Source organism: Varroa destructor, unplaced genomic scaffold (assembly GCF_002443255.2).
Source record: "Varroa destructor unplaced genomic scaffold, Vdes_3.0 BEIS01000002.1, whole genome shotgun sequence".
NCBI classification, from domain to species: Eukaryota; Metazoa; Arthropoda; class Arachnida; order Mesostigmata; family Varroidae; genus Varroa; species Varroa destructor.
This window is the reverse complement of record NW_019211455.1, coordinates 41,215,210-41,228,656: the sequence shown is the minus strand read 5'-3', so window position 1 is coordinate 41,228,656 and position 13,447 is coordinate 41,215,210. Positions and strand designations below refer to the sequence as shown.

The following is a 13,447-nucleotide window of genomic DNA, read 5'->3' as shown; positions in this document are numbered from 1 at the left end:
ATGTTTATTCTATTAGAAGGCCTACGTAAAATGCTATAGCTTGTTTATAAAATACGCACTTTAGATTACGTCATGCGCTTATCTGAAGACTTCCGCATTTTGTTCAAAAATATGGTGTTTTCCATTGAGTAAAAAATGCGCGGAAACGTTTCCAACCGAATAGTACCATTCTCTTTCGAATATACATTAGATTAAATACGGTATGATATTAAGTAGTCTGAAGCAAATAGGGCACGTAGGGTGGACTAAGTTCATAACCGGAAGTCGATATACTTTGTTTCGTGCTACTGGAAGAGGCTTCCGAAGCAATGTTAGACTAATATAATACCGCAATTCATTAAAGTATGTTAATGCGTACACAGCAAATGTCATTTTAGCACCTCGGATATAGTTAGGCGTCTGTGTTGCGCGTGATCCGTATCAACAGAGCGACAAAGTCAGCGTATTGACATAAAACCGATTCCACTGAACCAAACGTGACTCGACAACAGCTAATTAGTGAGCATGTTGTTTAATGAAGCACGACATCACCAGCAAGCATGAAATATTTCGGTATGCAGTGATACTTATTTTAGGTGCTCAGACCTTCAGTCGGGACCCTTCATTAAGCTAAAAATTGAACCTAAAACTATTGTATTTGGTAAAAATAACCAAACAGTAATTAGCTACGTCAAGTAGAATAAGCACATTTCCTTAAGATCATTCCGATCAAAAACTGGTCCACAGCCCCAGACCGCCTTTATGCCCCTTACCCGCCGTTAACTGTATCATTTTTCCATCATCTGCTATCCACCTGGGTTTTAACGTCTGTCTGGGTTTCTCTGTCGGAGTGGCCACAAGTGCTGGCACACCATACGATCACACTGTTGCTATTGGCTACTCGGCGCTGAATACTTAAGCGACCATCTGTTCTATATCGAGTTCTCGAATTCGCTTGGCCTATCAGTCGTAGCAATATCCACAGAGCGAGAAGAGTCTCGTCCAAGGGCCAATAAAATGTCTAAGGTTTCATTTAAAATTACGCTCACATCGGATCCAAAACTACCGTTTAAAGTGCTTAGTGTCCCGACACAGACGCCGTTTACAGCAGTGTTGAAGTTCGCAGCGGAAGAATTCAAAGTAAAGTATAGGCCTATTGCATGAGAAGCAGAGAAGGCCACTCGCTATAAATCATATCGCATAATACCCAATATCAGTCGATACTAACGGATATGCATGTAACGATAGTGAAATTTTGCATGTACATAGGTGTGCAACAGAAGTGACGTCTAGAAAGGACTTTTAAGCTGTTTTGGTTTACATGTCGACAGATGTCCGTGGGAAACAGACCATACTGAAATTTGCCAAATTACATTTAATTCGATAGTATTTAGTCAGGCTAGAGTGGAGAGATGTCTTTCAATCGTTCGACAACCCCGAGAGGAATCTGTAAACGAAATTATCATTTCTATAATATAGTATGTTTCTGATAACTTCTGTGACATATTTGTAGATGGTGTGTAACTTCCGCTAAAATTAATGTAATTAACAAAAGTAACAAATTCATTAGTAATACAACCTAGTCCAGAATCTTAGGTCTATTCAATAATCAATATAGTCAACACCTTAGCCAATACTATCGATCGATTGTTAGACGATTGAAAATTACATTTTTTGTTAAATTGCATTCAGATGTCTAACCCTGCTATGAATTAAGGTATATTCGAACAATTTTAGGAACTGCAATTACTAGTCGTATATGTTATAACATTACTATAATGTGCTTACAGAATTCTTTCTGGATAGGCCTACAGAAAAAAAAATTATACAGTAACAGAAATCCAAGGATATTCTAAAAAAAAAAAAAAAAAATCGTATATAGTAAATTGAAATTATATCATAAACTTTTCTGACATGATTGTAAGGCTGCTCAAATCTTTTGTACTTATGTTCAACGTCGATTTATGTCGATCAATTAGGTATTGATACAACCTAATTAATATTAATCTCTCTGCGTCTCTCTCATTTATTGCTATTTCATAATTAAGACGTTTGTTTGAATGTTACTAATGGCTCTCAATTTTCCTTATTTTTTTGAAATGACGGTACGTTGATAATTGCTTGTTGCGTTATATAGAGCATGTGTTATCCCACCAATTTGAATTCGCATTTGTACGGATATTCGCATATGTAAACAATAGAAACAAACAAAGACACAAAGGCAAATAACCTTTTTACAACAAACCAGAAACGGGATCGAACAGTACTCAAACAATGACATCGTGAGTCGAAACGCATTCGAGCTATTGACGGCGTGCGTCAAGCACCGATTAAAATGTCAATCTTCATTTTTACCCTACGTCATCTCAAATTGAAACGTACCTTACTGAAACTAAAATTCTCCCAATTCGTTTCTCATTAGAGCGTCAATCTAATGAATGTTACAAATTTAATGTCCGCTGCTATTATCTTAGCGAAGTATTGCTTCATACGACTGGCCCTCATCAGGACACGAAGTGAGAATCAGTCAGTAAGTTTATATATACTCAATCAATTTTACTTTAATCCGTTTCCCTTTTTCAGGTTCCTCCTGCAACATCAGCGATTATCACCGATGACGGTATAGGCATCAACCCCGCGAACACTGCCGGGGACGTATTTCTCAAACACGGCTCAGAGCTTCGGCTTATCCCCAGAGACCGAGTGGGCTCGCGGAGATTGCAATTTATTTGAAGAATATAAATTTCAATTGAAAAAAATTATTTTCTTGGTGCTTAAAATAAACGTTTAGAAGATGTTGTTTTTATATGCTCTTTATTTGTTAGTTCAGTGCTTAAAATGACTCGTTCATTTGAGTTGAAGGAGAAAGACCGAGGAGATTTGATGTCGTCAAGTAGTTAGCTGTTGGGCCGGTTGTAAATGTACATATATGGCAGAAACGCAATTTAAGATAAGGGTTAGATAGTGGAATGGTGATTTGAAATGGTTTTGATATTTAGAAATTATTGTGTGCAATAATGATAAAAATAAGAAAATAATTCTTGCGTGTAACCAACTCGTTTTGATAATGCTATGTTTTTTTCCATGCCTCCTCAAAGGTCTCTTCCCCATCGAATCACTCAAACCGCCTGCCCAGCGAATACCTATAGAGGAACATATTTAGATACTAATCAATCTTCAAATTTAAAAATCTGTACCCGAAATGTCTTAAAATTCAACAAATATTTAACAATGAAGACTCCACAATTTGGCCATGATCTTTTAATTATAATTTCACTTCTATATTTACACGTCACATACAAGGTCGACACTCAATTGGTAGAGCGCGGCACGAATGACTGCACCTTTATCTACTTCCATCTGCCTGAGTCGAGGCAATAAATATTCTCTAAACAGTTAAGTTATCCTTACGCAAAAAAACTAGAAATTAACTTTATTCAGTCGTTTATTTACAGGCTCAGCGATCACCTAACCAAAGAGGGTCACAATGATCTATCACAACAATTCGATTATAGGTCACCTCCATCAATTCTTACTTAATTTAGCTTATGTGGCAAGTAGTATTGTTATCGAAAAAACCGTTTACATGCATTTACGATATGCATCTTCAAAGGAACCTTCATCATTTACATTAAAATAAACTCGACATCACAATGAAAAATGCTAGGATGTATACAAACAAGTATAGTGCACTGGATCGAACTGCTCTGTGGTGTAATCGACAATCTTGTATGCCTATAATCTTACCCACAAATACACATCTCTTTACTCTTATTTTTGTGTATTCACGCGTGTGATTGATTCCTAAGCGAACCACTGGCGACCAAGAGATTAGTTGCGCCTCCTGCGAGTTCGCGAGATCCTCCAAGCGTTTGGCTCTTCGTATTTGTTATAAAGCGGCTCGAGGCGGAGGTTCTTTTTGTGTTTCGACAGCTTTGTTGGGTCGGCAAACCGGAAGAAGGAGCTAGCAAACTCGACGAGCCATTTCGGATCAATAGTTGTTACCTGCAGAAGTTGACAAGAATGTCGTAGAATTTGATGAATACCTGTGTGGCTTGGGCGTGCATATGTTCACTCCAATGTGTATATGTGAGAAGTAAATAATTATATTAATAAAGCAGAAGCAGATTAGAACAAAATTGGGTACGCCCGAACAACGTTCCGGCGTTCACCGCTTGCGTGGAGGCTGTCTAAAGGTTCAGAAAGATCTGTTGTTAATTCGTACACAACGTGGTATTAAAAAAAGAGGTAAAACTAATATACTTCAAACCTGAACCTACCTCCCGCATGTACTCCTTGGCAGTGAGGACCACTTCATGATACACAACCCACTCGGGCTGTCGGTTGAACAAAGCGCTGCTTGGATGTATGTACACGACCTGAACGAGCAACATAATGAGAGCCCTTAATAATTGTTTACCAAATGAACGCTCGTTAAACTTTTCGTACTAACAAGAAACCGTTATCCGTAAAAGAAATCGATTCTGTTAATTCTTATTAGTTCGTTAATTATGTTTTTATATCTTATGACCTGGTTTCGAATTCGTTGCTTTAAATCTACTTCAGTAGTGCGTTTTCTACTTCCAGTCAACCCTTAGTGCACATAGTTAGTAAACAACACATCTACCAACCTGTCCGTCAACGAGCGTTCTGTATCCTTCCTGCGGATCTTTTTTGGCAGCGTTTCGGAAAAAGCCTGAACAAATAGCCCTCTGTACTCGAGCAATATTTTTGTCACAGGAAACAACATCTAACTTATGTCGATCCATGATACCCAACAGCTGTTTACGGACGTCCTGGGCTCGTTTAAGGGTTCTAGTGTCGGAAAAACAGGTAAATGAAAAAATCACTAAAATCTTTGCACAGAACAGTGTGAGCTTGGAGATGTTTTCTTGCACTAAATAAAGTACAGTTAAATACAATTATTTACTTTATTAACAACTTACAAGTATAAAACTACATCAATTTGCATGTGGAGCAGAGACTCTCTGGTTTTAAGTTCTACTCCATCCCGCGGGCATCTACAGTAATAAGAATTTGATGATTCGGACAAGAATACAGGAATAACTTACTGCTTTCGGTTCGTTCTTAGAAGAAAAAAACGGAAAATAAAATATACTGTCTCAAAATAGCTGCATCGATTAGTCGATAACATATAAGTGGAAAGCTATCTAGTTTAACCAGTACTTGGCGACGTGAGGGACCGTACCTCATCTGTACAAAGTTATCATAGCACCAGGCCGAGCTGAACTTCGAATTCTTCCATGAGTTGTACACTGCTAGCAGTGTGAGGTGATCACCTTCGGCCTGATTGAATTTGGCTTTCTTCTGGTCAGCCATATTTTGCTTGTCTTTTGGTCGGTAGAATACGTTTTGCACGGACAGCATTGAGACAATGGTCAGAATCTCGTCTGAACATGCCAAATGTACTGACATAATCAAAAGTTTACCCAGCTGCGGGCTCAGAGGGAACTCAGCCATTCTAGAATGGTAGAAGCATAAAAACAATAAGAACATATTGCCTATTAGACTCGATTAGTGTTTCAATAAAATAATTATAATAATACTTTTTAAAACCCAAATTTTACATACTGAATTAAAGTCAGACTTTATTTTCTGTACGCATTTATATATAATGAGCGAGGTTTTACCTATAATATAGCATGCAATTGAACGAAAAAGCACATAGCATAGCGTTTCATTTACCTTCGTCCAAGTCTCGTGAGCAAGCCTTCATCGTCTAAGGCTCCAAGCGAGTGAAGTTGTTCAAGCGCCATAATCAACGCCTCAGGTGGCGGGGCATCCATAAAGTCAAACGACAGGAGATCGTTGATGCCCATTGCCTTTAGTTGCAACACCGTAATGGCCAAATCCATTCGCTGAATTTCAGGTACTGGAGTGGTTAGCATTTCGTCCCGATAGGCGCGCTCCGTATAGAGTCGATAGCATTTGCCTGGTCCCGTGCGGCCTGCGCGGCCTGCCCGCTGTTTTGCTTGAGCTTGAGATATGGGCGTCACGACAAGCGAGTCCATACCAGTCTTCGGATTATAAACGTTCTGTTTAACAAAACCGGGGTCCACCACATAATAGATACCATCGATGGTTAGCGATGTCTCAGCAATATTTGTGGCGATAATGACTTTACGCGAGCCAGCAGGGGCAGGCTCGAAAATTCGAGTCTGCATTTCAGATGGCAGCGCCGAGTACACGGGCAGGATGATGAGTTCGGGGACCTGAGGGTTTATAGAAAAGAATCTAAGAAATGTTCTATAATAGGTACATTGAAAGTAGTGAAGGACAATGCCGTTCTTTATGTTAAAAGTGATGAGATAAGATATGAGTTTTGAACCTGCGTAGGCATACGAAATATCGGATGCTTGTTATGTCATCAAATTTGTTGTTATGTCGTCAACTTGTAGCCAGCTTGTTTGAATTATACCAGTTTTTATTTTTCACTTGCTAGCTAAATTGTATATATAAGAATGCTTGGTTATGAACCAACAAGGTTGTAGCAAGATTTTCTTTACTGAAGAATTAAGAAACCTGAGGTCCAAGGGCCTTCATACGCTCATAAAGAATTTCGCAGGCTGTATCGATTTCTTCTTGACCAGTCAGGAATACAAGGATATCTCCGGGAGGTTCTGTCAGATGAATCTGCATCACTGTAATTAACGATGCATCCAGATAATCTGTTTCTGGCTCCTTTGTATACAACACCTATATATACTCAAAGACAGCAAACATATTAAAACAGCGAAAACTTTTAGCACTTTCTATATAAATTCGAACATATTGTATTTACATGAAAAAATCATTGTAATATGAACTAATGGATGCAAATTGCTCGTCCGCATGCTATGAAGAGAAATTAATACCAAACAGTGTTGTAGATTACCTACTCTATGATACGATTTAATTCCTGCATATACTATACGAAAGGTGTAAATAAATAAAGAAATATATTAATAATATTTCCGCTACCAAAATATTCTTTTTTATGCGAAGTGCCTACTGTATCGGTATTTATCATTTCGTCCAATTCATCCTTTTTTGCTTTCGTTCGAGCTGTCATGAATTACCTCGACAGGGAAGGTCCGTCCGGGGATGGTGAAAATAGGCGCCTCAAAGAAATACGACGAAAATTTCACAGCGTCTAGAGTGGCCGACGTGACAATCAGCTTCAGCTCAGGGCGTCTCTGTATCGCTCCTTTGAGTAAACCTATATAGAGAGTTAAGGATTGCTTACACAAGCTAATATTTCATCGTATATAGACTGCTTCTCCAATAGAGTTACGGATTTGCCTTACGTATTACAACTATATAAGAGAGTTTCGATATAGAAAAGAAACATCACATTTATAGCCTATTCTACTAATCGCTACAAAGAGCAAACAAAGTAAAAAATACCTCCGTGTGTCAGAAGAGGATTATCCAGAACTACTTAGCCAACTCACCAAACAGCACGTCCGTATGAATAGTCCGTTCATGAGCTTCGTCAAGCATAAGCAACGAATATTGGCTTAGATCGTTGTCGATGAGGCATTCACGCAATAACATACCATCTGTCATGTACTTCACTAAGGTTTCCGGTGAGGTACAGTCCTCAAAGCGGATCGTATAACCCACCTCTTGTCCGAGGCGGCAACCGAACTCTTCTGATACACGTTTTGCTACTGACATGGCAGCCACCTATTTGCAATATGAACAACGATGACAGGTAATTAATCCACATACGTTCAATATATGCGTGTGTAACATACGTGTACATAAAATTCTAAAATTTTCATTTGCAATTGTGCATTTGGTTTATTTACGAACTATTCGGTAAGGGTGTCAAAATGAATTTCCAATCACACCTTTTTCAGACGTAAAGAAGGATTCAATGCATGTTTTTATCTTTTGACCGTTTAAGTGATGACGTCGAAGCAAAAGGACCCATTTTCGCGCCTATTGTTGTGACTACCCATTAAAAAACTGCAGTTTTTTTCGCCAAGAGTTTTTAAAAAACTATTGTACTAGAACAAACATTTTAAGGATGAACAGCCACAATAAGATAGCAGCCAGTATAAAATCCAGCTCAACTAGTATTGGGTATACTCACTCGACGTGGTTGGGTGCATCCAATTTTCCCGCGAGCAGTAAATCCCGCTTCGGCTAAATATTGCGTAATTTGGGTCGTCTTTCCCGAACCGGTTTCACCTGACACATAGACATGCAGTAAGTTGAATCGTTAACCAATTCCTAGACATCTAATACACAGGTACGCTTGTTGAAAGACGTGTGATGAGAAATACATCAACATATCGCCATTAAGACATCCCTCAGTCACTTCTAATAGACATGAATATACCTGGTAGGACAATTCGCAGCTCCTACTACCATAACATTTTACAAGGTTTTATGCTAAATATCCATGTTTTAGGCTCACTATTTTTTACTGTTGGGCATAACTTGAACCTTGCTAGCTCTCTGACAAGATTCATCGATTTTCCCACCAAAGCGTACATATGTTTAGTTCACATACCAATAACAATAAGTATTTGGTTATCGGAGACGGCCTTAATGAGTTCATCCTTGAGTTTGTAGATTGGCAGTGACTGACGCTGTTCCAAAATACTCATGTTTGTTCGCTTTCCGAATGTGGCTTTACCTCCAGCAGTAACAGCTTTCTTCCATTCGGGAAGGTCCTGCGAACCGGCCGGGGCTGTCAAGGACAACATGATGTAAAAGAGAGATTTAAAAGCATCGTAATTACGATCACGTTACACGAGACACCTAATCAGCCTTTAGGATGAACTACACTTTAGGATTCGAATTCAACCATGAGTATGTTCAAGTAGCTTCGTATGTGACTGACCCGAAATTTGGCCACTTGAGTATTAATTAAGTAAAAACTAAATAGATGTCATCGACTTTAATTAATTCTAGAAAAACTACCATAAATCGCATGGTCGCTTTTGAAAATCTCAAGCCTGCCAATAATTTACCTGCTCTAGCAGCACTTGGAAGTGTTCTTTGACCACCCTCAATCTCAGGCATTGGGTCTATCCATTGTCGCTTAACGTTTTCAGGCGCAGCTTCCATTTCAGCTTCGCGGGCCTGTTGCTTTAGCTGGAGAATGCACAAGAGAAAAAGGCCGTCAACGAGATCTATGGAGTAGCAGTCATTCAATAATTTAATATACTCCTACAAAAAATAACCTAGTTGTTATTTATGTTTTCATTCCATTGACTACTTAATTGATGACTTCACAGTGGAAATTGGAGAAGAAAATATGAGTACCAATGTGAGTACAGGTTGCGCTTTGTTTTCTTGTTTTAGTATAATGTTAGTACTTACCTCACGACGTTCTTTAGCCAAAGCCGTTTGCATCATGGCAGCTTGCGCCAGCGATCCATCGGGATTTTTCACAATGCGTACAGGATCGAGATCATGGAGCGATTGCCTCCCGTGTCCCGCCAAAAAAGCTGGCTCTTCTTCGACCAATTCGATCTCAATGTCCTCCCCATCGGAATCATCTTTCGGTAGCAAGCCCGTTACCTCATCGAAATCAGGTAATTGAGATTTATCGATGCAGTTTGCCGCTAGCATCTGTTGCAACTCCCAGCGTTCGGGCGATGAAATTCTACAGGGTATTAAATAACGTACCACAAGAGTTCGGTCATCGCTGCTCTCTTCAGAGACGTTTATGAATACGTTAAAACAAACCGGTTGAAAAATGTCTTAAACTTTGACTAATTAAAGGTATATAGCAACGACATTCACACCAATAGTTAACAAGTTGTATATCTACACCACGTTAGATTTATCCACCACATTGTACTGTTCAAATGTTACTTCGTCAACTGTCTACAATGAAGTCATTTTCAGCGTTGTTGAAATGAGTTCAACTAACTTGTTGAACTTCCGCTTGTTGTCGACATCCTGATCGACGTCCTCCAGACGTCCGAAGCCTTCGAAGCCCCGGCTACTTGGACCAGGACAGCTGCTGTCTGCATCCGCAGTATCCTCCACAACCCTAATTACCCGGTCGTCTACGGGGTTTAGATCTTCTCCGGTTGCTTGATCAACGTCTTTCATTGATAGCGCCGTTTTACTACCGGTCACTGACAGAACCTAAAATCGCACAAAGTAAAACCAGAATAGCAAGACAATTAGGCTGACTAAGTTGTTTGTGAAAGAAACTGCTCTATTCCAAAAGTTGCAAACAAGCCTTTTGCTTCACCAGGCAGAGTTAACTGCCACTCGCCAAGAGCAATATTAAAATAGACATTTGAACAAATAGGAACTAGTAGCTATATTTAATCGATTTTGCATTTGGTAGCATCTAATTTCTAATATCGACCTCGAAAGATTGTGACCAGGTAACCCACGGAAAATAGCTGCGTAAATTAAGCTTGCCTGCATTAGATGAAGTAATCATCTTATGATTGTGATATATCAGCTGCCGTATTTCGGCATTAAATGTTACGAAGCACACGATGATCTTACTGGAACATTCAATACCGTATTTGAAACGCTTTCTAACAGATAGCTGTAACCCATTTTGTAAAGCGGAATGGTTTAGTTTGGCAAGAAAAGCCCGTTTAAGGGTTGTACAGCTTTATCATTTTTTAATCATTATTTTTCAACTTCTCGTTCTATACAACAAGGTTCTATACAAATGAACCTTAAGTAATATGCAACTACGGTGCCTAAGAGCGATCTTCCTTCAAATTTTAGATACAATCTCTTTGAGAAGAAACTTCTATAAGCCCGTTTAATTTATTGATACAAAATGTACTAGATCAATCCTTACGGCAAGAAGAACTATATGTAGCCATAACAATAATTAAGATAAAAAACAAAGAAAATCATTATAGCATCTAGACGATATCAATACATTAGGAATATTTCGTAACGTTGATGTCTCGCACCTTAACTTTTACAGGCTGGCCTCGCTGTACGACTTCAGTAACCTCAGTAACTCGACCCTCCTTTCGGAGCTGCGAAATATGCACCAATCCTTCACACTTGCCCCGAACTCCATCTAGCGATACGAAACAGCCAAATTTCATTATAGACGCTACTTTTCCATTGTATATTTTATTTGGTACTGGTTTTTCATCCAACATAGGTCGCCTGTTTGGGGGTCCACTTCCTGATGGACGTTCCCTAGAATGCGACGATTCCCGTTTGTTCTCTCGAGATCGTCGACGTTCCCTAGACCGCTTTATTCGACGGTCTCTAGATCGCTCCCGAGAGCGTCCTCTCGAACGCCCCTTATCCCGAGAGCGGCTGCGATGCCGACGTATCTCTCGGGATGAATCATCTCTGGATCGCTTTTCATCGTGCTTCCGGTCAGACGATCGAGATCTGCCTCGTTTACGATCACGGGATTCATTCCGTGACCGAGATCGCTTTTTGCGCCCTTCCGACGGCCGAGATTTAGAACGGAACCTATAGTAAGAAGAAAACAGAATTAGTATTTTCAATTAGAGAAATTGACAAAAGTATTAATATTGATAATATTATGTTCAATAGGAATAACGTACATGCTTTATATGAGTATATTTTTTACAATATAAAACTGTGCTTACAAACGCTATTAGCTTGCATACGTACCCTTTCTGCTCGATTTTAATTTCTTCTGACGGCGCCAAGGCCTCGAGTTCGGCTAGGGCGTCTTGAGCGATTTTTAAATCGTTTGAATCGTTTTCCTCGAATGTTCGAGATCTAATATTATTTGGAATCGACAATCCTGGATATTTCTTGCGCTTGTCCTGCGAACGGCGTTTGCAATAGAAGAATAGGTTAGCCAGATCCAAATCAGCGTTTTTCAATTTATGCTGTGTATGTCTTAGAGCTTTCCGCTGTACACACACACGCTGAGCACAGGTAAGATGCCATGCTAGTGATTTTAGTATGCCAACCTTCTCGATCTATAGGAGAATTCGGACCTGAACAGTCCTTGTATTTTGTAACGCGCAAACACTCTAATGGTCTATTAGTCAGCATATATACCTCATCATCAAATACAGTTGCTACAGCTTCGAAGCCATCGTTTTTTGACGCTTCCTTCATTCGAGTAATTATACGATGAAGATTCTGTGTAAATGACTCGGGAAAATCGCCACCACCATTTTCACAGAGGACTCTACGGAAGTCCTTGTACCTGCGGTTCATAACATAATAGGAATCGAATTAAGGAGTTAAGGTGTGAAACATGTTATTGAATAGTCAAAATAGCATATATGTCAAGGAGAACCATTAGCTAAGTAACGTAAATGAGAAACGAAGTACTACATCGTGGGGGACAGAGAAAAGATTCGTGAACAGAATGAGCATCGATCCGCCCAATTTTACTGCGAGTTCATTAGCAAAAAACGTTGACGCTGCTGATGACTATTTATTTGGCACCCCACTCCAAAATGCCTATATTAATTAATTGCGCTGGAAAAAAGATTGCTATTTTTGGCCGCTATTTGTAATACAAACAGTTCACAACGTTAACCACCCACATACCGATCGACGAAAAGAGTATATTTGACTATAGTTTAAAGCTATGATTTCACGACTGAGGAACTTTCCACTCCGATTGAGGGTATTTCTCTTTTATTCATCCTAGTAATTGAGGCGACAAAACTGGAAAGTAGTTTAATTAAGATGTTTTGATATTTGGCAAATCCTAAGAGAACCGCTTGTCTCCTGTTGCATCATGCGATGGCGTAACATATACTGAGTATAATCCAAAGTCAATTTAGCATGAACTTTTGTTTCACTACAACCTACGACATTATAGTATAAGGCACGAACAAATAGCGCTCTTTGGCGCATAGACCAACACAGCTGGATCAACAACAATTTGCGAAATCGCCGAAGGATAAATAATTAGTTCAACTTTCATAGACTTACCCTTCGTGTTTTTCTGCCAAGTGAATGATGAACTCTGCCAGATCTTTATCGGCTAACCCCAGATGATTGTCTAATTCCGTGCAAATTTTTGACACGAGGGAAAGATGCTCGAGCTTTCTAAGTTCTTCCATTCTTTTAAACACGCTACAGTAACTGTCACCCTATGAACTGATATATAAAAATATATACAGTATAAGAAAATTATTTCATAATGGGAAACATTTTTTATGTGGTTGCCGCTTGTCTTCACTGTTCACAAAATGCGCACACTTAAATTACGCCTACACCATCCAGACTAGCCTGACTGTTTTTTCATCCTTTTTGTGACCCTACAGTCAACCCAGAATTTAGTCCACTAAATAAATTAGCTTATTGTCTATCGATGTCCAAGCACAGCGGTCCTTTAATTGTCGTTGTGAAATGAAACCCCGATAGTGAACAAGTTCGAATGTATATCTAACAAATTGGTAGAATTTGTAGCAATAGCGACTCATCGAAGTTGGTGTGTTTGTAAATCCAAACACGAAACCACTTGAGCCTGTAATTGTTGTTGGGCCTGTGTATGTTTGGAAAA

The 13,447-nt window shown here is 39.3% G+C and overlaps 2 protein-coding genes across 2 annotated transcripts; one reads left to right on the top strand and one right to left on the bottom strand.

Moving 5' to 3' along the window:
* Positions 1-808: 808 nt before the first annotated feature.
* Positions 809-2,785, top strand: Ufm1 (Ubiquitin-fold modifier 1). Its single transcript, XM_022790063.2, has 2 exons — positions 809-1,119; positions 2,563-2,785. Exons 1-2 carry the CDS (start codon positions 997-999, stop codon positions 2,710-2,712), a joined length of 273 nt encoding a protein of 90 aa, XP_022645798.1. The 5' UTR covers positions 809-996; the 3' UTR covers positions 2,713-2,785.
* A 440-nt stretch (positions 2,786-3,225) lies between these two features.
* On the bottom strand, positions 3,226-13,370 carry pea (ATP-dependent RNA helicase pea). The gene is made up of 17 exons (XM_022790058.2): positions 12,874-13,370; positions 11,983-12,133; positions 11,584-11,741; positions 10,896-11,418; positions 9,875-10,095; positions 9,319-9,604; positions 8,967-9,090; positions 8,504-8,683; positions 8,081-8,178; positions 7,434-7,668; positions 7,059-7,198; positions 6,523-6,696; positions 5,686-6,212; positions 5,189-5,461; positions 4,611-4,794; positions 4,260-4,358; positions 3,226-3,984 (listed from the first exon to the last, which is right to left on the bottom strand). The coding sequence occupies exons 1-17, from the start codon at positions 13,002-13,004 to the stop codon at positions 3,811-3,813; spliced, it is 3,678 nt and encodes a 1,225-aa protein (XP_022645793.1). The 5' UTR covers positions 13,005-13,370; the 3' UTR covers positions 3,226-3,810.
* Between the last annotated feature and the right edge of the window lie 77 nt (positions 13,371-13,447).

Bases quoted from the DNA above. Each gene is read 5' to 3' on its own strand.
- Ufm1 (XM_022790063.2), top strand. From the start codon at position 997: ATGTCTAAGGTTTCATTTAAAATTACGCTCACATCGGATCCAAAACTA. The intron at 1,120-2,562 runs GTAAAGTATAGG...TCCCTTTTTCAG, and splicing joins TCGCAGCGGAAGAATTCAAA to GTTCCTCCTGCAACATCAGC.
- pea (XM_022790058.2), bottom strand. From the start codon at position 13,004: ATGGAAGAACTTAGAAAGCTCGAGCATCTTTCCCTCGTGTCAAAAATT. The intron at 9,091-9,318 runs GTAAGTACTAAC...TGCATTCTCCAG, and splicing joins TGGCTAAAGAACGTCGTGAG to CTAAAGCAACAGGCCCGCGA. The intron at 3,985-4,259 runs GTAGGTTCAGGT...CAACTTCTGCAG, and splicing joins CCAAGGAGTACATGCGGGAG to GTAACAACTATTGATCCGAA.